Source organism: Dryas octopetala, chromosome 5 (assembly GCF_963921425.1).
Source record: "Dryas octopetala chromosome 5, drDryOcto1.1, whole genome shotgun sequence".
NCBI lineage: Eukaryota > Viridiplantae > Streptophyta > Magnoliopsida > Rosales > Rosaceae > Dryas > Dryas octopetala.
The window spans coordinates 15,264,606-15,288,439 of record NC_141370.1 but is presented as its reverse complement, the minus strand read 5'-3'; the positions used below and the strand labels follow the sequence as shown (position 1 = coordinate 15,288,439).

General features: G+C 37.9%; 3 protein-coding genes across 6 annotated transcripts; 1 reads left to right on the top strand and 2 right to left on the bottom strand.

Annotated features, from left to right (window-relative positions):
• Positions 1-319: 319 nt before the first annotated feature.
• Positions 320-1,875, top strand: LOC147284776 (V-type proton ATPase 16 kDa proteolipid subunit). The gene is made up of 3 exons (XM_086243216.1): positions 320-506; positions 584-869; positions 1,455-1,875. Exons 1-3 carry the CDS (start codon positions 428-430, stop codon positions 1,585-1,587), a joined length of 498 nt encoding a protein of 165 aa, XP_086099342.1. The 5' UTR covers positions 320-427; the 3' UTR covers positions 1,588-1,875.
• Positions 1,876-6,619: 4,744 nt separating this feature from the next.
• Positions 6,620-10,037, bottom strand: LOC147284775 (Leucine-rich receptor-like protein kinase family protein). The gene has a single exon (XM_086244669.1). The coding sequence runs from the start codon at positions 10,035-10,037 to the stop codon at positions 6,630-6,632; it is 3,408 nt and encodes a 1,135-aa protein (XP_086100795.1). The 3' UTR covers positions 6,620-6,629.
• A 3,138-nt stretch (positions 10,038-13,175) lies between these two features.
• Positions 13,176-20,514, bottom strand: LOC147284774 (kinesin-like protein KIN-7E). 4 transcript variants are annotated; one of them, XM_086243536.1, is made up of 16 exons: positions 20,380-20,500; positions 20,150-20,275; positions 19,000-19,453; positions 18,413-18,502; positions 18,196-18,296; positions 17,977-18,090; positions 17,821-17,902; positions 17,670-17,737; positions 17,484-17,549; positions 17,259-17,383; positions 16,717-17,053; positions 15,967-16,065; positions 14,723-15,871; positions 14,001-14,320; positions 13,477-13,794; positions 13,176-13,330 (listed from the first exon to the last, which is right to left on the bottom strand). In XM_086243536.1, exons 3-16 carry the CDS (start codon positions 19,208-19,210, stop codon positions 13,312-13,314), a joined length of 3,099 nt encoding a protein of 1,032 aa, XP_086099662.1. In that variant the 5' UTR covers positions 19,211-19,453; positions 20,150-20,275; positions 20,380-20,500; the 3' UTR covers positions 13,176-13,311. The 4 variants fall into 4 exon arrangements, with proteins under 4 accessions (XP_086099662.1, XP_086099660.1, XP_086099661.1 ...); XM_086243534.1 differs by lacking the exon at positions 20,150-20,275 and having other exon boundaries at positions 20,380-20,514; XM_086243535.1 differs by lacking the exons at positions 20,150-20,275; positions 20,380-20,500 and adding an exon at positions 19,773-19,877.
• Positions 20,515-23,834: the final 3,320 nt, after the last annotated feature.

Genomic DNA, 23,834 nt, shown 5'->3' with positions numbered 1-23,834 from the left:
TTCACTAAAATTATAACGATTATTAAAGGTTAGAGTTTAGGCATTAATAATTATACGCATGTTATAGTTTTATGAGATGCGTAACACCACGCCAACATCCGATGTGCAAAACGATGAGCCATTTGTGGAAAACACAAAGACAAGAATCCAGTTGGGTTCCTGAGTCTAGTAAAGCCCAATTAAGTGGCAGGGCAGCCCAATAGGGTCCATTTCTCTAGTGCCCAGTAAAAGCCCAATGCATGCCCGTTCTCCTTCTTGTCCGGTTGCCCAATGAAACTTCAGAGCAAGTGCCATACACTGTCGTAATAACTCGTAAAGCGACAAAACACGCGTGTGATTTGTGAATCCAAATCTCTGTCTGTCTCTCCACTCCGCGATCAAATTCCCAATCTGAGAGCCAATCGGGAATCGGAAAAACAAGACGAAAATGTCTTCGACGTTCAGCGGCGATGAAACGGCACCGTTCTTCGGCTTCCTCGGCGCGGCTGCCGCCCTAGTATTCTCCTGTAAGTGAAAACCCCCAATTTACATCCTTTTGTGCGTAAACTCAAAACTGAGAGGGTTATTTTGGTAATTTGAGCAGGTATGGGAGCTGCTTATGGAACGGCGAAGAGCGGAGTGGGCGTGGCATCGATGGGAGTGATGAGGCCTGAGCTGGTGATGAAATCTATTGTGCCGGTTGTTATGGCGGGAGTGTTGGGTATTTATGGTTTGATCATTGCTGTTATCATCAGTACTGGGATTAACCCAAAGGCCAAATCTTACTACCTTTTCGACGGCTATGCCCACCTCTCCTCCGGTCTGGCTTGCGGCCTCGCCGGTCTCTCTGCCGGAATGGCGATCGGTATCGTCGGCGATGCTGGTGTTAGGTAATCTTTTCGGTTTGTATAGTGAAGCAAATGGCTTTGCTATTTGCCTATTTGCTATTACTAACAATTGTTGGTGTTGTTAATTGTTATGGGTTGGGATTGAGGATTTTAGACAGCTACAAATTTGTTGAATTTTGGTGGGTGTCTCTGTGCGTTGGGAGTGAAAATGCATCATCCTCTTGTGGTTCATTCATGCTCTAGAAATTTGTGAAAAGATGTCGTCTATATAGTTCTACCAAATTACTCAACCAAAGTTTAATTGGGATTATCATAATATTGCATTCTTTTGTGGATTGTCTAGGACATGTGATTATTCTTAGTGTTTTAATGACTTACGGGTTTGTCTATACCATGTTGTTAGAGTGATTATGCCTTTTCCTCTTCTTTTTCGGCTACCATGTATATAGTTTCACCAAGTGTTTATAGATTCAAGCTCTAGAATCTTCGCTTTCAGTCTTTTGTTCTTAGGCTACCTGCACGATTCTTTGGTACCATGCAGTTCATTTGGAGTGCCCTTTGCTTTCTACATGTTTAGTTTATCTTTTTTTGTTAGTATGTTAATGCTCAAATTGATCTCTTCTGCAGAGCCAATGCGCAACAGCCAAAGCTTTTTGTTGGAATGATTCTTATTCTCATCTTCGCTGAAGCTTTGGCCTTGTATGGTCTCATTGTTGGTATCATCCTTTCCTCCCGAGCTGGACAATCCAGAGCAGATTGAAGACAACATTTCCACCAAGGTACTAAGGTTGGTGATGCTCTTTCACAGCCTGCAATGTACGCGTCTAATTATTCGTCTTACATAGGTGAGAAGAATGAACCTTTTTCAAGTGTAGAATTTAGAATGAATTGTCTTTGAAATAAAGCTTTCTTAGCTGGTTCTTCACCTGTTTGTTTATTTACTTATTAGTTTTACATAATGTAAAAATCATTATTTTGTTGGAATTGTCCTCCCGGGCCTTTTCTTCTATATTTTTCGAACATCATCAATGACATTATCATTTGACTATTGTACTTGAAAATACATAATACCTTAAATCCCTTATAAAATTTAATTAATTATATAAAATGGTTATTGTTCTTAATCTATATATATAAACCAAAAGATCAAATAACCCGAAAATGTCTCTTTTTAAGTGTAAACTTTCAATGAAAAAATCTAATAAAATAAGACTAAAATAGTCGAAGGAAATAATAAATGAAATTAAAAAAGAGAAAATTTTAGTTAAAGAACTCTAACTATACCTCATATCTCTATTTAGGATATAAATTTCACTTTGTGTCAACTGAGGACGGAAACATTTATTTCATGTCAATTAAGGACCCTATTTTTTTCAGTTCTTTTTATCTTAACTTTGGCCCGATATTGGACCTATCAAATCAGCAAACTTATATTTGGTTTAAAGCTATGCATATTCTCTTTACAACTATATAAAAATCATTCAAATCAGACATTTATAACTCCAGATAATCGGCCCTAAAGTAGGGTACCCGAAACTGTCCAATCGGACCTCTGAGAAAATATCTAAAAAATTAGACAATTTTGGGTACTTTGGAGCCGATTATATGGAGTTGTAGAGGTCCGATTTGGGTGATCTTTATATAGTTGTAAAGAAGAGATGCATAGCTTTAAACCCAGTATAAGTTTGTTGAATTTGGTAAAAGTTTGATGGGTCTAATCTCGGGCCAAGGTTGAGATAAAAAAAAAAAAAATAGTCCTTAATTGACACAAAATGAAAGTTTCAGTTCTCAGTTGACACAAAATGAAATTCATGTCTTGAATAGAGACATGAGGTATAGTTAAAATCCTTTAGCTAAAATTTTCCTATTAAAAAGTATAAAAATAAAAAAAACATCAATTTTGAATGAGGGTTGCTATTTGCACACCTTTTTTTTTGCACACCCTTTCTAAAAAAGAAAATACCACCTTGCCCCTCCCCTATTTTTCTCTTTCCCTCACCCACACACCCCATCCCCATTCCCACCCTTACCTTCTCTTTCTCTTCTTCTTCCCCCCACCCTACCCTTTCTCTTGTTTTTCTTCTTCTTCTTCTTCCCCCCACCTCCCCCCCGAGCCCTCCCTTCCTCCCTTCCTCTTATTTCTTTCTCCTCTTTTTCTCTCCCCGAAACCCAACCCAGCCCATTCTTTTTTTTTTTTTTTCTCTCTCTCTCTCTCTCCTCTCGCCCTGCAGACAGCCAAAACCTGCAGGGGCTGGACAGACAGACATAGATGAGAGGGGGAAAAAAGAGACAAGAGAGAGGGGCAAGGAGGGGGTAGGGTGGTCGCCGACGGTGGTGGGTTAGTCGAGGATGGGCGGGAGAGGAGCGGTCTCCATCAAAACCAAGTTAAGATTGGGTGTTTGTTTTTTTTCTTTTTTGAGGGTGTGCAAAAAGAAAAAGAGATGGGGTATAAATTTTTTTCTCATAGGTTTTTGTTTTTTTTTAAGAGGAGTGTGCAAATAGCCGCTCTCGTTTTAATTCATTAACAAAATTTAAAAACTAATTCATTTCCTATATTGGTTTCTTCCAATGTCTCACTTCTTTTAATATACATTACTCTTATCGATTTCATTTTAAAAAAGTACCATTAAATATCTTAATCTTTCTTAAATATAGTCTTAATATAAAGGTGATTACAACCTCATAATTTTTCCATAATTTGTGTGAGAAAAAAAATCATGTTTGTATGATTTTTTCATATAAAAAAAGATTTGTTTGTGTTGTCGATGTATATGCATTAAAAAAGCATATTGGCATACGGATAAGAGCGTGCCAAGAAGGTAGTTAATTAAAAATAAATGTGCAAACAAAATGATCTCTGATATAAATTGAAAACAAGTGTAAAAAGGAGACAACACATTTAAGAATTAGATTTATTTCAATAAATTTGATTATTAAATGTGTTGTCTCTTACCCTCGTGTGAGCCGGAGTTGTGTGTATCACATGTTGAGAATTCTTCTATCACAAGCTCATTGCTCATATACGGGAAAACTTTTTTTGGCGGAAGTTAGGTGCCGGGAAAATATAGGAAAGACCAAGCTGGGCTAGCCAGGGGTTGGAGCATTTGGCCCACGTCTTGTGTGGTGGCCCTTGTTGCTTTTAGATTGGTAAAATGGGTCAATCCTTACAGTTGGGTGGCCGAGAAACACAACCCAGGCCTAATCCTTCTGGGCTGTCGTGGATCAACCTACTAACGGAATGGGCTTGTCTTGTAGCCCACATGACCGAGTTAAAGCCCATCTTGACCTGGCCGGTGAAAATTTTGTTGAGGCTGATATTATTTGATGGCATCCTACTAGAAACTGGGAGTCCAAGATCTATCTTCCTTGATATAAACTGCAATTTTCTCTAATTTAAAAGAAAGAAGAAAGATACATAATTAATCCAGAATATGAGAAAGCGTTTAAATATTAATAGATTAAAAACATTACAATAGTGCAGAATATGACTGTAAAAATGTCAATGCATTAAAAACGTTACAATAATGCAAAATATGAGAGCCACCCGCGGGCATCACCTCACCCCTCCCCTTGTCTCTCTCTCTCTCTCTCTCTCTCTCTCTCTCTCTCTCTCTCTCTCTCTCTCTCTCTCTATGTTCACTTCTCTCTCTTCGCCCAGTGCATGGGGAGGTTGGCAAGCTCGCTTACATGAAACTTTGTGTATATATCATTATTTTACTTATCTTACTTGCATGATGTGTTTACATGTTAGTTTTTTTTTTTTTTTTGGTCAATGCTAATAAATTATATATTATATATGAATGGAATTAGAAGTGAGCCAATAGTGGAATAAATAAATAAAATATTATTATATTATTTGATAAATAAATGTGATGAGTGTATTAATACTCGTGTAATAAATAAGGTTTTGATAACTATATTTGATGAGTGGTGTAGTACTGTTGTAATTATACGGTTCAGAATGACTCCTTTTTTTATAAATAAGTCACTACTATATTATTTGATAAATAAAATTCAGTAAACAATTTTGGTGAATAAACCCTAATTTTAAAAAAGAAACCAAAAAAATAGGAAATACGTTCAAAATAGGAACATGCCATTGCCAGCTTTGCTTAACGGTCACTTCGTTCGTCCAGTTTCCAGTGTCGCTGCAAATTAAAAATTATACTATTAATCCGTACTCCCCACTCCTTCAAAGTTGTTTCCGTATTTTCATTTCATAGGGAATAGCTATTTCCAGCAGGAGAATCTTTCGGTTCTTGTCCTCTCTGTGCCTCAAATAATATAATATTGATTTTATTTTAATTTTTTCCAAATTAATAAAAAATTGAAGTGAAAATTTGACTCCCTCCCCCACTTTCTTCCGCGCCTCCTCCCCTTTTCCAGTACACCATTATAATATTGGCATGTTTACTAATTTATAATTGAGTTTAAAGGAATTGAATTAATGAAGAATTAAATTGAAAAGAAATTTGATTGAAGAGGAATTAGATTCTTATTGAAATTGTTTACTAAACTATCTACGATCAGAGTATAAATGATATCATGTAGGCATTTTATTACTAAAATGTCTTTGTTCTAAATAAATCATTTTAATCAATGCAAGGTATCCCAAATTTCTATCTCAATTTTAAATCTCAAATGATATGTCAGTATTTTATTAATTCATATATGGTCCACTCAAATGATTATTAATTTTATAATAAATAAAACACTCATACGTGTATTTGGAATTCAAATTTGAAATATAAATTTGAGATACCTAGCATTATTGAATTATTTTATATGCTAGTTAATAATATGATGTTATATCGGAAAAAAAATAATGAATGAATTCCTCCAAATCAAAATATCAGAATATCATCCACCCAAGAATTTAATTTCTCCAAAATAAGGAATTGAATTCCTGATATCATATGGACCTCATTTGTGTTTTTATTCTCATATATAATTAGTAAACACAGAAATCAGATTCCAACTTATTTTAGAGATTAGTCACGAATCTTACAATAGTATTAAAACTTCTAAAACACAAACACAAGTTCTAATTTAAGTTGGAAGTACTTGAAAAGTTGTTGAGGTGGTAGGGCCACCATCTCTCTCCCTCTCACTTCCCATTTCCTGCAGATCCATTGGGACCTGAAATTTAGGTTCTTGTCTTCTTCCTTCATTCCACATTTCCACTGCCTTCAAACAAACAAACTAAGGACAGCAGATGATACCACGTGGCGACCATGGAGATCGAGATCACCATGAAGCTGTACCCTACTGGGTTACATACAAAACTAAACCCAATGCATCGCTCGAGAAAAACACATTTGTTTATGTACCTCGGGCCCCACAATCTTAACGGCTACATTTCCACATGCACAGTGGTAGGCCTGGGCTGGTGCCAGGTGGTAGCTGACTTCTACAGTTCAACCCACATGACCCACACCAGATTATACAATACAATAGCCGTTTGTGTTTGGCGGGAAACAAACTATGGGCCAATACGCTGTCGTTTTCGTTGTTGTTTTGGCTCTTTAATTAACTGCGCATGTCCATATCGTTGACCGAAAATGCTGTGGATTTTACTCAATTCCGCCGGCGGACCCCACCTTCCGCCGGGCCGGCGCATACGAGCATGCAGAAAGGGCAAAAGGGTAAAAGAAAAAAGCCAAACCAAAACGTCAAAAAATTCAGCTACAAACTATTAAGCTACAGTTAACAATGACATTACAAATTGAAAATAAAATTAATTTTTTTTTAAAAAGGGTCAAACTGTCAAAGTTTGTTTCGGATTTGGGGCTTCTTTTCGGGTTACGCCGGCGACGGTTGAGATGTTGGGTCGGCGGAGGAAGGGATATCGGGTCCGACCCGGCAGCCTTCGAGCATGAAAACGATATCGGACATGGTGGGTCGGTCAAGCGGGTCTGGAGCTGTGCACAGTAACCCAACCTTCACTCCAAGCAAGAACTCTTCCCACTCGGATGACTCGGGGTCAAGCTCGAGCAAACCCGGTTCCAACAACTCAGTGATTTGGCCTCTTTGGAGCTGCTTCTTCACCCACTTCACTATGTCTTCGTCTTCGGTAAACATCACTGGCCTCTTTCCAGTTAACAGCTCGAGCAAGACGATCCCATAGCTGTAAACATCTGATTCCTTTGTGACTGCCCCTGTTAGTACTGCTTCTGGAGACACATAGCCTAATGTCCCAACCGCGGTTGAAGAGGAGGCTTCAGCTGGGGTTGCTACTGTGAGGCGGTCTACCCCAAAATCGGACAAATGGGCTTCGAAATCTGCATCGAATAGTACACTTTGTGGCTTCACATCGCCATGTACGATTGAGGATGTGTGTAGGAAGGCCAAGCCACGAGCTATTCCAAGTGCAATGAGGTGGCGCATTGGCCAATTAAGGACATGACCATCTTGGTGTGATGCTTCTTGGAGGAGAGTTGCGAGGTTTCCATTGGGCATGTAGTCGTGGACAAGAAGCCTCAGGTCTGGTGGCCCGGCATAGTAGCCTCGAAGAACTGTTAAATTCCGGTGCTTAACTCTGCCTAGTGCTTCAGCTTCTTTTCTGAACATGTTTTCGTTGAGTGCTCCATCTGGGAGGCGACGAATGGACAGCACCATACCATCATTGTAACAGGCCTTGAAAACCAACCCATATCGTGTTCTGCTGAGCACATTTTCTTCGTCGAATTGCCTTGTTGCTTCAATGGTCTCTGCCAGGGTGATTTTGTTATTGAACATAACAAGCTTTGGCCCTCCACTATCCGAGCTTCCACGACCCCCACTTGCTCCAGAGCTTGCCCTCGCTGGACTCTTGTTCTTCTCCCCAGACGCCCCATCTTTGAGCCTTTTGCGCCACCTCAAGAGGCTGAAAATGTAAAAGCAGCAACACAAAGCTAATAGGCAAGCTCCACTTACAACAATAACAATTAACAGAATCAGCCTCTTCTTCGTATCCTTCTTGTTGGGATCCTCACACCTCCTATCCAATGGCTGCCCGCACAAGTTTTGATTACCTCCAAATGCAGATGGATTGTTGATCCGAGAACCTAGCGTTCTTGGAATCTCACCTTCGAGGTTATTCCTGGAGACATTGAAGTTCACCAGGCCAGGAATTAGTGTCAGATCATCAGGAATTTTCCCACTCAAGTTGTTATTGGAGAGATCCAGCGTAGTTAGGTTTGATAGCTGAGACAATGAGTCTGGTATGCCACCTGAAAGATGATTGGAGTCCAGTAACAAAGAAGTTAATGATGAGCATTTTGAAATTTCCTCTGGGATTTCACCTATTAAATTGTTGCCACCCAAATCAAGCTCCTTTAATGACGAGAGGCGAGAGAGATCAGCTGGAATGTGACCTGTCAAAGAGTTAGATCTTAGCTCTAGAACTTGAAGATCAGAACAGTTTCCAAGCTCCGGTGGAATCACTCCAGAAATGTGATTGTCAGAGAATGACAGAACAACTAATGACCGAAGAAAGCCATAGTTCTCAGGAATTTGACCAGAAAATGCATTAGAACTGAGGTTCAAATAATGCAGACCCATCAAACTACTAAAACCTTCAGGAACTTCCCCAGACAACCCGTTCTCCTGCAATGCAATAACTTGAAGATTGGGTAACCCAGAAAGCTCGAAAGGCAGCTCACCAGAGAGGTTCTGTTTGCTCAAATCAATAGTTGTAAGCCTGAAGAGACTAGCCAAGCTAGCCGGAACCCTCCCGGAAAAGCCATTGCCACTCAGATTCAGAACCACTAGATGACTCAAATTCCCAATAGTGATGGCAACTTCACCAGAAAACTTGTTCCCACTGAGGTCCAATGTGGTCAAATTGCCCAACCCCATTAGCACCTCCTCTGGCAAAGTTCCATTCAAGTGGTTCCCGCCCAAGCTCAAAGTCTCAAGCCCCGAGAGATTGCGAAAACTAACCGGAATGGAACTCGAGAACTGATTATCCCCCAAAGATAGCACCTTTAAACCTCTCAAATCACCCAAAAACACAGGAATTTCCCCAGAAAATTGATTTCCTTGGAGATCAAGCACGCGTAGTAAGCCGCATTGCTTAATCTCTGCCGGAATCTGACCGCTAAATAAATTATTAGCCATTTTAAGCTCCTCTAACCTCGAAAGGTTTCCAATCTCCGGCGGCACCACGCCGGAGAATGAGTTACTAGAAACATCCAACAGTGTCAAGTTTGATACCTGTGTTAACCACCATGGAAAACCGCCGCGAATCTGATTGTGTTGAAGATCCAAAACCTGCAGAGAACTGAAACACGTCGCTGTCTCGGGCTTAACAATGTCCGTGAACGCATTAAACCCTAGCTGGACGATCCTAAGCGACGGCGGAGAAACCGAAGAAGCATTGCAAAACATTGAGGACGGGACCGTACCAGAGAGGTTATTCTGTGAGAGCGAGACCACCTGAAGCTTTGGTAGAGCTCCGATAGCCGCCGGTATTACGCCTCCGAGCGCATTGCCTTCGACGCTCAAATGCACCAGCTCCGAGCAGTTGGCGATGGCTGAAGGCAGCGTTCCTTCTAAGAGGTTGTGGTCGAGCCAGAGGAACTGCAGCTCCTGGAGCTCGCCGAAGCTTGCAGGAACCTGACCGGAAAACTGGTTGTACGAGAGGTTGATCAACTGAAGTTCACTCAGGTTCACAATGCTCTTCGGAATCTCGCCGGAGAACGAGTTCGAAGAAAGATCAAGGTACTTGAGCATCCGAGGCAGCTCGCCGGAGATTTCGCCGGAGAGGCGGTTGCTGGCGACGTTGAGGATTTGGATGTTGGTGAGGTTTCCGATCTCCGGCGGGAGCTTGCCGGAGAGAGAGTTGTTCTGCAAGAAGACGGCGCGTAGGAGCGTGCATTCGGAGAGCGAGTTCGGTATGGTGCCGTTGAACGAGTTGGAACGGAGGCTCAGCTTGCGCAACATGCGCAGCTTACCGAGTTGGTCGCTGAGTCGGCCACTGAGTTGGAGGCGAGGCAAACGAAGCTCGGAGACTCGGTTGTCAGTACAGTCGACTCCTCGCCAGTCGCATGGAGCCGACGGCGTGGACGAATCCCAACCGTTCAATGCACCGAGCGGATCGTGGAGATTGAGCTTAAACGACGTCAAGGCTTGGATCTCGGCAAGCGTTGCGGCGCTGCGCTGGGCGGCGCACGATAAGAAGAAGGGTGCGCAGAGCACCGCGACGATGAGAAGCGCAGTCGCGGCCATAAATGGTGGGTTTGCGGGAGAGGAATCAAAAACGGTTTTGGTTTGGTTTGGTTTTTCTAGTTCATGTGTGTTGGTTGAGGATAAGAGAGTGCGCAGCGGGTGCGTAAGTTAGCAGAGACCGGCGGGGAGTGTTGTTGTTTGCAGAGAGGGGAGAGCAAGGTGTCGCCATATGTTACGCCAGTAGTGTACGGTTTTCTTTGTTTGGTCAGAGACTCAGAGTCTGAAAAAGAGCGACCCACACACTCACGCAGAGAGTGAGTGAGAGTGACTGACTCAGTGTGAGTAGATAGAAAATTTTCGGGTCGGGTCCGCCCCAACCCAAAAACCCGACTCCTTTTGTACAAGGACTTTTCAAAACGGCAAGTGGTGTGGTGGGGGCTTTAGGGTATCACTTTTCAACCTCATATGACATGATGTTGGCTTAATCATTGGGCCTTGTGTGTCATCTTATTTTTGCCTTTTTTAAATTATTTTAATTCTTTTTCACGTCCTCTCTCTTATTTAATGTAGTTTATGATGGAAATTATTTAATTTCTAAAACATTTTTTTACAATCTAATTATTTTTAAATAAATAGACAATAAATCTTATGATTATCAAAAATTTTATTTATTTGATAATTATTAAATGACTAATCAAGTTTTAATTTATTTAATTTTTTATTGAGATAATCTTCAAAGGCCAAGTTGAAAATTGGATCAGAATAAGAGAGAATATACAAAAAAAAAAAAGGAAAATACAAAACAGAAGACAACTACTATTCTTCTTTTTTTTTATTCTTCAATTTTATTTCATTCTATGAGTACGTGGAAAAACATAGTACATATAGCTTGTAGCTTGTGCATGAGAAAAGCTTGAAGACTTCTTGTCATAATGAGTGGGCCCAACTAAAATTTGATGGGGCCACTAATACTATGGTTGGCTTAGACCCTTTATACTTTTTCCCCTTGTTTGACATTGTTTCCCTCTTTGATTTGCTCTTTTAACCCCACCATTGTACAGCAAGAAAACCCACCTTTGTAACTGGCAGTGGGATTCTCTTTTGAAACATGCATTCTTTTGAATTGAATGGTCAAGACTCAAAAAAGGTCAAGTAAATGTTGGAAAGAGATTAGTGAAATGGATAGAGCATGGAATGTTTAATTAGCCTTATTGGGTGAGATTGGAAAGTACATAAAGTAAAAATCTCATGTGAGCAAAATGGAATAAGGTCAAATCGGCTGAAAAAGGACCACAAATCAGGTAGTTGGCAACACTTTTTGAATGATCTTCAAATCATCCAATCTTGGATACGGAATTACCACTAATGTAGGAAGCCTAATAATAGATTATTTCCTTTCTTATGCATAGATATGATATAATATGTCAAATAACATTAATTGTCGTGTAATACATGAGACCGACTATTTTAGAAGATACGCTCGACATAATACGATAAATTACTCTATTTAAGATTGATTATCGTAAAAGATATACCCAATATAATAGTGACAAGATACATTCGTTATTATATAATATATGGGACCATATAGAGTTTTACGTTTTACACAAGTCATTCATGCAATTTTCTCCACTGATTGATCAACTCAGTCAACACGTAGCACATGAAAAAAGATATTTCATATTAAATTTGATTCTCTTAATTCAATAAAAATGTTCATCAATTAAATACTTATTCCTTCTGCCAAAGTCATGAGAATGTAAGGCAGTTTGAATCATTAAATGTTGGCGGGAGATGGTTTGAGCTATAAATTACAACTTTTTTGTTTTGGCCAACAAACAAACAACAGCATTTCATTCAAAAAAAAAGTCCGAGTACAGGGAAAGCAAACCAACCGAAAAGGGTCCCTTTCTATGAAGGAAATAATTAGGGACATGCACACTAGCTTCAATGATATGCCATATACTTTCATTGAGAGGCCACCGAGTCACCGACTACGGTCCCAATCCCATGAGAGAAATCGTATCAATTTTAAGGCAGACCCACGATCATGTTCTTTTTCCCCCTTGGTGCTTCATTATCAAAGGTTCACTGGGATCCTTGGACTGTCAAGCTGGGTTAACATCGGGCTCTCTTATGGAAGAGATACCAAATTGGGTGTGCAACAGAAATTATAATCATCTAAACTAAAACTTCTATGTAACGAATATATATAGTTAATATATATGTTTTTCTCATTATGTGATTGTTTATTGGATGAGCGAAATATCAAGATAAGATGTATGTTTTTTTCAAAACATGAATGAGCTTAAATGCTTGGGGCATTTAGGGCTGTCACAGTCTCATAGATAGAGTGTCTTTATGCCTGACCCAAGGCATCATCTAAATGAAGATAATTAATGTTTAGTAAGTGGGAGGATACGAGAGTAGAGAGAAACTTTACTTTTTTTGTGAATAATATTGATGGCTATTGGCTACAATGAATGCTAGTACTTGCACAATTTGGATCAATTGCATAGGATCCACATTTTTTTGGTTAACTTTTAAATGCTGTTGAAGTATAAAAGCCAAACATGGACACCTATTAACAACAGAATCTGCGTCAGTAATGTTTTGGTCACAGTAATTAAAATGGGTGGTGTTCAATATTCAGCTATTGAAAAATGAACCAGAAAATTAAGGAACCAAAGTAAAGGAGCATTGTTCTATTTTCACTAAAGATATTCCATGGCTTTTTGTCATCAAAGGTTTACAAAAATGCTATGCCACAAGCCACATGAATTATGCAAAGCATACTGAGAGTTTATATAAACATCATATCATCATCAACAAAATAATATCTTTCCAAGAGAAGGGCCTATACAGAGTCCGACTTGCTTGTAAGCCCAAGTAAACCTCTATAATAGCCCAAGATTAAGAGAGATTCTGAAAAGACTCCACCGTTTTCCTTTAAAACCCCACAAAAAGTTTGGTAAAAAACCAATGGGGTCAATTTAGAATTACCCCAAGATTAATCCACGGAAGGCCCGCAAATTGTGGTCTCAACAAAAGTTCTTTGGGCCCATTAAACATATATACACTGTAACAAGATGAGAGATATAAATGGAAGAGGAATATTGAGTTGGTAATAGTAGGTGGATACTGGAATTGATAATGTGTGATGTTCATACTACAACCACCAAAAAAAAAATATAAGAATGAACATGAATTGGTAACAAGACGTATATACCACCCTTATATAGTTACATCTCTGATCTCTCCACTTGATTATACTTTACAATAAACGAGGGAACATCATTTCTATGCCTGAGGAAATTTACAAACTTTCTTACAGTCATTTAATTTCAGAACAGCTGATAAAAAAAAAAAAATAAAATTACAATCAGAACAGAGAATATCAAATTCAAATGGAATATTTGTCAAGGAATCATAATCATATAAGTAAATGGAATTAGACACAATGAAACTTGTAATATGGGTGATCACACAACAAGCTTACACAAGAGACTTGAAACTCTCTGTCCAACGGTGAGATTTCCGCGTTGTGTCTCTGGGAGTGAATCTGAGGCCAAACATCTCCTTGAATGCTTGCTCTGGTTGTACTGAACCCACCAGCTTTGCAACCACAGTGGCACTCTCAGTGATATGGTCTATGCTTTTTGTGTCACTCCACAGGCGGTTTGCCAATTGCCACCTCCTGTTCTTTGAGTTTAGCCCAATACCCCACTTTAGGTAGAGGTTGTTTCTTTCATTTATAGAGAGTCTGCTGCGCATTTGCTTGCTCAGCATGTGTCTCTCACGAGCTAAAGCCCTCATGCTAAATATAGAACAAAACATGTTAAAGTTCTCTCAATGCATATAAGATGCCCAAATAAAATATGTAACGAATGAGAAATGATCTCTAGCCAGACAGTCAATATGAATTATTGATTTGATGGACTAAAGTTTAAATTATGTGATGCTAGATTGACAGTTTGAGAACATAACATGCTATAACCTCCAAGGCAAAATCTGATAAGATACCTGGATTCAGGTGTTAGAGTTTGACCATCTTCCAAAGTTTGATTGCCCTGAGAAAATGTGTCTTTGAGGAAGGACAATCTCCTGAGCTCAACCTCCATGTAAATAGAATCACTTGGATCACCTTTAAATAGTAGGAAGAAGTAAGTCCTGTGAACCAATGACACGTTGCAGGCATGCCAAAGTTCAATAATCTCTCTTTGCAGCCTCTGGAATTCTGAAGGCCACCTTGAAGGGCTTTCTACATCAATAGGAATTGGGTCCAAGCCAACATCTTTAACATCCCTTGCAGATGGTATGAGCCTTGAATCCGTCTCTGGTACCTGTCACGCAAGACAACCATTGTTAAAGTTATTATTAGTTAGATTATCTACAACTTCTCTTCTTTATTTTCTAAAGGCTACATTGAAAGACAAAACGGAACAACTGGTTGTCCATCTTATTAAAATGCCTATTACTTCTTGCAATTCCTGCTAGAATTGTGCACAAAGAAGACATTGCATATATTTTCATTTTATTTTCAAAAGTGTATACAAAAAGAAGGGCCTAACCATCTTACTAGGCACTTTTTCATCAATCCACCAATAAGATGAAAATAAGGGCCTTGCTTTTCCCATCATTATCCAATGCAGTCCATGATTGCATTAAATGGACTGTTACCTTAGTAACCAATACCAATGGTTTCGGCCTATTATAAAGTGGTGACAAATAAAACACTCACTCACCATAGAATCAGCAGGTTCAGTATTGCACTGGGTATCGGTCATTTCTTTCGTTCCTTCAACTAAAGCACTGCTTTCAGTACCCTTGTCATCAGTTGTGGATTCAGTATCCTGTGCTTTACTCTCTTCAAAAGCAGCACTTCTTGCAGAAGCCTGAGAACCATTTCTTGATAACCTTTCAATCTCAGAACCATACTTCAATGAAGGAAGTTTCTTTCGGAAACTCTCAGGCCTTCCTGTAAAATATTTCTCAAACTCAATTGGAGGTGTGCTCTCATTCTTCTCTACCATCTCAAACCAACATGAAGACAAACTAGCCATAAGACTTGCTTTACAACTTTTACTCCTTCTTAACTTCAACACTGAGGGGCAAAACCTATCTTTCTCTGGCAACCATATTAGCCCAACTTTCTCTGGCAGCCACATTAGCCCATCTTTCTCTGGGAGCCATTGAGATGTCTTTTTGGGAGATGGAATTACAAAACCTGTTTGGTTCAATAGGGGTGACCCCGGTTCATGGTTCAATAGGGGTGACCCGGGTTCTTGATTTGTGTCATCTCCATTCTCAACCATTGTCAATCCTGAGGAAGCAGTGTTTGCTATAGGAGATGACATATTTGAGTTTTGATACGTGTTTGCACTTGACTCTGATGCATTTGACACTATACGTCCGTTTGTGCTTGATTCTGATGCATTTGACACTATACATCCGTTTGTGCTGGACTCTGAAGTATTTGTCACTATGTATCTGTTTGTGCTTGACTCTAATGTATTTGGCACTATGTATCTGTTTGTGCTTGACTCTTCCATTTCAATGCATTGAACTTCCTTGCAAAGATCCTCTGAACGTCCATCAGACTGTTCTTTGCTCTCCTCCTGATGCAAATTGGTATCAACAAAATTAGGTCGGCTAACTGACAACTTCTGAGAGGAGTCAGTGTGCAAGAAATTCTCTTCGAAGTCAGGAAGTTGGAGTATAGTATCTTCAGAACTAGTCCTACTGTCTCCATCTGAATACTGAGATGTATCAAAAGACCTAACACTATTGGCTCGGCGGTGAGGAAAACCCAGAACAGGTGCCCCTGATGTTTGATTTTCAAAGTCCCATGAATTTCGCACTCGTAATTTGGGGTAATAACGTTCCAGATCCACCTACAGGAACATAAAAAGAAACTGGACTTAGGACAGCCAGAGCAAATTGAAGTGAAATTGGATTCCACGGTTTATATTACTACAAAAACTGATACCATTGATGGTTTATCTTCTCCAAGCACTTGTACTAGATCTTTAACCTGAGACTGAGCAACATCTCGTTGCAGAACCAGATCTGCTACCTCTTTCTTGAGCTGCATATTCAATAAACAAAACCAAAGATCCAGGTCTTTAGACAACAAGAAAGATACTACCTGAATCATGAATAAGAAAAATTGTACTATGTCCTCTTGCATGTGAGAACCACGAAGGAAAAAAAATGGCCACGGCTTGTAAAAAGGTAAGCACAATAAAGAAGTTAAGATATTGCCACTTGAGAGGACTTGAGAATCATGAAACAGAATAAAAGTAATCAACATAGACAAACCTGCTTGGTCTAATTGTGGAAAGACCAGTAAGAAAATATTTGGAGGTCATTGTATATTGAAGAATAAATTTCACCTTGGTTTTCCATTATTAGCATTTATAGTTTAATTCTTTCGTTATCTTTGCCACCGGCGTCTGTTATGTGCTCTTTTGCACCATTATTGATAACTTATATACATGGATTAACATTCACTAAACTGAACTTAAAAATCATAAAAAAAAAAATAGAAGAATCAAGTAAAGGAGAACAACATGACATCTTTCCATGCAAGAAACATAAACGAAAACTTTTCCAGTTAGCCCAAAGCTTGATATAATAAGAAGTATAGGGAAAATTAATAAAGGTGTTGGGATAGGCCACATATGTACTTTTAAGGATCTTGGATACAAAACTTTTATACTAGAAGCCTATTAGTTACCTTTTCAATTTGACGGTCTTTCTCTCTTAGTAATGTAGACGAATCAGCTGATACAGTTTTTGGTCCCGTACATCTCAACTCACTCTCTAATCTAGTCAATTCTCTTTGCAAATGCTTCACCAATGCTTTATCTGACATGACTACATTAACTTGTGCATTTGTCGTCACTTCTTTTGCACAACTTGCAAACAAGAGGGTATTTCTTGATTGCTCAACATGGATATGTGCAGGACTCATGGTACAGATGATGGCAGTTCTTGCATTTCCTCCCAAGGAGGACTGTAGAATGCGGGTTAGCTTTGAATCTCTGTAAGGAACATGCCCATTTCTTCCCTTGCTGCATGAAAGCTCAGTAATGTGCAATCAGATATAGTAATTCTTCTTATGCTAGAACTTCAATTGTACAAAGACTACTAGAAAGAATCAAAGAGAATAAAATATGAATACTTGACATTACAATTGCACAATGATTAGTAGAATAGGTTTTGAAAAAGACTGTAACTGAGAAAATATAAAATGCTAAACAAGCTACACAAGCTGACCTGAGCTTACGGATAACAGTGCCCAGAGTTAGTAAACTGCGATTTATGTGGCAACCCTCTTTCAACCTTGTTCCAGCTGATAACGTCTGGGATGCACGCTCACTTCCTGCAAGATCGACAAAGTTCTGTACAAAAAGAATAATTGTATCATTCTGTTATTATCTGCTATTCCTTTAACCTTTTTTTTTTTTTTTGTATTCAATTTTTAAAAACAATAGTTCTTACCACAATAGCTGTAAGGGAGCTTGACTTGTCATAGCCAAGAAACTCACGTGCTGAACTTTCTATTACCTGATACACCACAACATAATGTCCAAGGTAATTTAACATAGTCGTTAAGAAAATTTCTTAGCCAGAAAGAAAAAGTGACATCTACAATTTCAATTTGTTAGTGAAAACAACTGGTCATACCAATCTGAGGATCTGATGAGATCTGGAGCTTGCTTCATTTAGTGATGTTTCCCCTATCTGTCTTTGAGCTGCGAAAATGCATGAAGACATTGTTAGAGTGTGCAACCATAGTCATCTACTGGAAGAAATGACTAACTTAAAGCATCCTTACCTTCACAGACAGATAGAAGTTCTAGGAAATGATTCCAGTCCGTCAGAGTTTCCTCCGTGAGTCTCTCGACAGTTGTACCTCTCTATAAAAAGGTTAATAATCAGTACAAGAAACTTACATGTGGCAGTTCTTCATCATATTAAAAATGATATTTACCTCTGGATCATCCAGAAGTCTAAGTGGAGTGGTATCTGCACTAAGGAGGTCCCTAACAGCTTCGTTGTAGATCTCGATTGCAGAGAACTTTAAAACGAATTCTCTCTCCTTGTGCTACATTAATACAGATTATGTCATCAAACATAGAGAACCAAGGAACATAATGAAATGCAGAAACAAAAAGAAAGAAAGATTAGTAATATGATATGTGTAAATTACCGTCTCTATGTAATCATATATGTCTGCAACAGTGTACTTCGTAATTCCATTCATGGTGTACGTTTTTCCACTGCTTGTTTGTCCATACGCAAAAATACTTGCTGAAAGCAGATCATCATAAAAAGGATGAATAGATATTGACATAGTTGAAGTTCAAGTAAAGTTTACGAAATAAGAATAATGACAAAGGAAGGAAAAGGAATTGTATTCTACTCACTGTTTATGCCACTGACAACTGATAGGGCAACTTTCTTGGCTCCTTCTTCATACACCCTCCTTGTGGAGCAATCAGTCCCAAATACCCTGTCTGGTACCAAGAAAGGGAAAAGAGCACAGATTAGAAGAGTAAGTGCATTAAAATCCAAATCCCTGTGAGACACAATAGTAACAATAATATTGGGTATAGAAAGTGCTTTACCAGAAAATCCCTAAAGATAAATCAAATTCTTAAAGGAGTTATCAGTATTAATATGGTAGACCTTACTAAAAATAATCTTAAAAAAGAAAGGGGATAAAATCAGAATATTTACATAGACATGATATACAAAAAGAAAATAGATTACTAAAAGCACAAAGTTTTCTGATACTTCTAACAATGGAAACTAATTCAAGCAAAATGTTCCCCAAAACAGTATGATAGGGTCATATTGGGTCAAATGTACAGCAATGTGGTGGCCTGGCCATGATGGCCATGTCAGCTATATCTCAAAATCCACATAATTTGATGAATTTAAACACAGTACTGGAATTCATTAACCAAAGAAAAACTAATTTTACAAAACTGCAGTGTAAGAACTTCCTTACCAAATGTGTAGGCAGTTGGGTACATGGAGCGCTCAGAAACTGAAAGGTTGTTCCTGTATATGATAGTGGTGTCATTAATGCATTCCCAGTCCGAGACATCGTTTCTAGCAGTCTCCCTCTCATTCAAAGGCCGCAACCGAACTGAAACATATATTCTCTCCCCGTGGCCACCTGGCTCTTGCATTGGCTCCTCGCCACCAATGGCTACCATCTTTTACTCCTACCCTATCTTCTTCCAAAACCCACCTCAAAGCAAGATTGATAAGGAGACTATATATCAAAGTTCAACACATTCCAATAAAGACAACAAGTCATTGACACTTTTCTTCAGCTCCTGGTAACTTTTTGTTATTCAAGTAATGCATTATGTTTCAGAACGTTTAACAAAGCAAATGTGTTGCCGGGGTTGCACAGAACATAAGGGCCATCCAAGCTATACGCCCACAATCATCATCTGCATCAACAAACTAATCATGAGTCAATGACGATTCACCGACATTTCATTCAGTGTTTTGTCTCAAACATGAAACTGAGTTTCTGTAATTGTCCTTTTTAATTCAGAAATGTGAAAGACAAACACATACCCAATACCAAAACAAACGATGGCCTCTATTATTAAAATGGAAATCTTGGATTTTTCTTAGATGGTAAGCAGTTACAGGCTGTCAAAAGTTTTATTCTAATACAACACCATTTTGATTATAAAATAAAATGTTTTCAAAGAAACAAAGACGAAGAAAGAGAAAAAAAAAGGATTTTTTTTTTTTTTTAACCTTGGGGTTGAGAGTTCACACTTCACAGTTACTTTCAAGGAATGTTTGTGACCTCTAGAAGATTTTCTCCAACTCAAGCAAAGGGGGAGGGAGAGAGAGAGAGAGAGAGAGAGAGAGAGAGAGAGAGAGAGAGAGAGAGAGAGAGAGAGAGAGAGAGAGATAATGTTGGTGGTCTGGATTGTGAATGAGATTTGATTTTGTGACGAAACTCTTGGTTTTGGCTGTTTCCGTCTTTCCAACTTTAGCTCTGTACCTCAAAATCCAAACATCAATCCAACCACATTTCCCAAAAATAGAATGCTCTTATCAACATCCAAAAACCTCTCATATTTTCAGAAATTGCAACAAAATGCCAGCAGATTTGAACTAAAAATTACCAAATTTTGATATCGAACAGCCAAACACGGAATTTCCAAAATTCAACTAGATAGAGACTTATAGCAAAAGTTCCAAATTGCATTTTACAAAGGCCTCCACAAAATAGATCAGAAATCGAACTCCGACTGAAACCACATTGTGCATAGCCAAGAAAAGTCAGAGAAAGAGCACAAATCGATCTGCATTCTAAAAATTCAAAAGCAAAAATGCTAAAAAAAAAAGCGCTCACCTCATGCAGACCATTCGAATGCAATCGAAAACCCCATTGTTTGGGAAACTCAGAGCTCCAATTAATTGCTCTCTCGCTCTCTCTCTCTATTCCTCTCTATCTCGCTTTCTCTGGTCTTGTAAAGAAGGTGGTTATGGCGTCTGTTTCTATGTTAATTGTTAGTTGCTTTCCTATTAGCTGCTGGCTACGAAGATCATTACGGGCCTTTGAATAAAACTACCGCGCTAAAGCAAAAAAAAACGAATGGTTACCGCCGGGGCGGGTGTCGAAATGACCGATTTGCCCATGACATTGCACCTAATTTGCGTGGCCGCCACGCGGCCTGTAAAGCATTATTGCTCGCTGCTCCCTGTAAATTCGGTGGAGCACATGCCGGTCCTAAACCTTCAAAGTAAAACCCCAAAATGGCAAAAACCTTTCCACCGTCCACATTAAAGATTGTACGTTAATGAAAAAAATGACAATAAAATTTGACTGAAATATTAAAAAAAAATGATTGGTTTAATTTTTTTTAATAATGTAACAAAAGAATAAATAAATTCCTAGTACTATAAATAATTCGTAGACCATTCATACAATTTGTGAGTGGTGTATGATAATTTATTACTTGATTTTCCATTGGAGTACTAGTTGTGATGTACCTTTGACTTTCACTAGTAAAAGGGAAAACCAAATGCAAATAGGTCCTTTTTTTTGGGAGGCTTGGACAAATAAGTCTTATTTTTTATGAATAACCAAAGAAAAATGTTGATTAAAAGGCAAATAGTGTCAACAAAAGTATAACATTTGTGTTCATACTTTTAGTCTTTGGTTGAAATTGGTCCTCACAAAAGTGAAGATTTTAGTTTGTTACTAAATGCGTGCATTGAATTAAATTTTGTAAATATTTAATATATTCATAAATAATTATGAGAAAATACTAAAAATAATTTACACAATAAATAATCACATGATTAATATATGAGGAAATACTGTGAGAATATATATCTATATACTCATTACATATATAGAAATTTTTCTCAATAAACAAAATGGTGAGTAGTAGTGCACCAGTAGAAGCACTATTCAAAAACTAAAAAGGGAAATGTTCCAATATAAAGTCTTTTTTTTTCTTTTGCTTGTAGTTAGTTGAAAGTTGAAACCTTAGACTGATCTACTTCACGCTTATTCACTTTCAGCTAAAATCTAACAGACTAACACTAGTTGTATACTTGTATGAGTGGTATATAATATTCCGAGGAAAAAAAACAACATTATTTTGTTGTAAATAAAAAAGGAGTATATTAATTAATATATGTATTTGTTGTCTTAAAAGAAGCATGTGGTGGCATGCAGATGCAGCCATGCAGGCCTTTAAAAAATATAAAGTCAGCTTAATTGGAGGGTTTTCAATATAGTTTTTCCCCCAATGGTGAGACAAACAAAAAGCTGCTAAACGAGGAGTAGAGGGACCGCTTTCACCTTTGACCAAAAAAGAATAATGTAGTGATTGAGAGACTGAGACACCATACACAACCAATATTTACCGTCCGACTTGCTAGATGGACAACATACACAAAATCAAATCAACTGGCATTTTCCCATTCAGATTTTTCATTCAATTAATTTAAGTCTTAGAGTAGTAACTGAATCCCCTACCTTACTTCTCTGCAAGGCTGATACCAGGCTTAGAGCTTGCAGGAAAACAAGGCAGGGATTCAGGTCCCTCAGAGCAATATAATACACAAAGGTCTTTAAATGAAATGGAGCCACTCAACCACACATTGGATAGGGCTGATAAGCTAAACAACCACACAAGAATTAGGCTGGTGATACGTGAACAAACATTATGGTCAAAAGAGTTGGGTGAGGTGGGCACAATCACTACTCACTACTGCATGTTGGTCTTGTAGATAATGGGTTGAGAGAGAGAGAGAGAGAGAGAGAGAGAGAGAGAGAGAGAGAGAGAGAGAGAGAGAGAGAGAGAAGAAGCAGCGGCTTAACATTTGTCCTTAATTCATTAGACATTAGAGCTAGGTATTAAGTACTTAGGACCCATGTCGATCACGCATTTGTCTAAACAATTTAACGAAAAAACTAAAATAAATGGAATCAAAATATATAGGGGAAACCACCGGCCATTTTTATTCATGTAATTTGATAATTGTTTCAATTAATTCTCGTAGTTTCAAAATTATTTCAACCAAGTTTAAAGTTGGATTTTTATCAAATTTTTAGTTAATAGAACTGTTAAGATAAAAGGTATAATGATCCAAGACAACAAAAACTATTACCGTTGGTTTTTTATTGAAACATTTATACCTCTGCCTCAATTCTAGATCTAAAAATTTGATGAAAATTTTATTTTGAACCTGATTAAAACAATTTTGAAACTATAAAAATTTGATTAAAACAACAAAATAAAATTGAAATAATTACTATAGACCAAAATATTTTGGTGGTCTGCCGACTCTGCCCATATATATAAAATATCTGATCGAGCAGTAGATATTATGCATGCAAAGCAAATTAATCCACTAGTTCATAATTCACTCTATTCACAGATGCATATATATATATATATATATGCATGTGCTGGCACCAACCCATTTTCCAATTTAATTATAAGTACTTATATTCAACATTCATTCATTGTTGCCGACAGTGATAGCTCTTTATTTTTAGCATATATAATTGCCACCTGACTCTTTAGTTTTCAATGATCTCAGCTGATCAGACTACTTCAGAGCTCATGAGTAATGGGTTTTTGTTTTTATCTCTTTGTGATCTTCTAATTAAGTTGATGAAAATCATGAAATTAAACTATTTCAGCTACTTCTTTGGGTTACCAATTTAAGAAACTACAGAGAGTAGTAGGTTGCAGAAAGTTGAAATTGATGATTAATTATTTAACTCTTAATTAAGTTAACTTATCTCTTTGGCCAGCCAATAATAGCCAATTAATTTTACATTCAAGAGGATATATACTCATCCCTTCATTCCCTTCAATTTAGTCATCTTTTTAACCGGTTGATAACAAAATCCAGCAATCTGTTCACAAAAGCTTCAATGGTTCATATCTGAAGAGCTCTCAGTACCACACATCTTTGAAAGCCCACGTGCTCGTTGACCAAAAATATAAAGACTCACATTGTTATATATACATATATTGTTGATTAATATTTTTGACATATTTGTCAGGAAGCGCGCGCTTATTTTTAGTTTTACTTTTATTAGAAACACTTCTACTAACTTACTAAGAAATATATATAAATATTTATAAAAATTTTAAAGGACCTTCTAACACTATTTTTAAAATTGTTAAAAACGCTTTCAGAATAATTAAAGCATTTTTTGTTGTAATTGACATAAATAAATAAAAATACTTTTGCATGGAGTATTTAAAATTTTTATAAAAATTTGTATGAGTTTTTTAACAAAAGTGCTTCCAACAAAAGAGCTATTGAGCATAAACA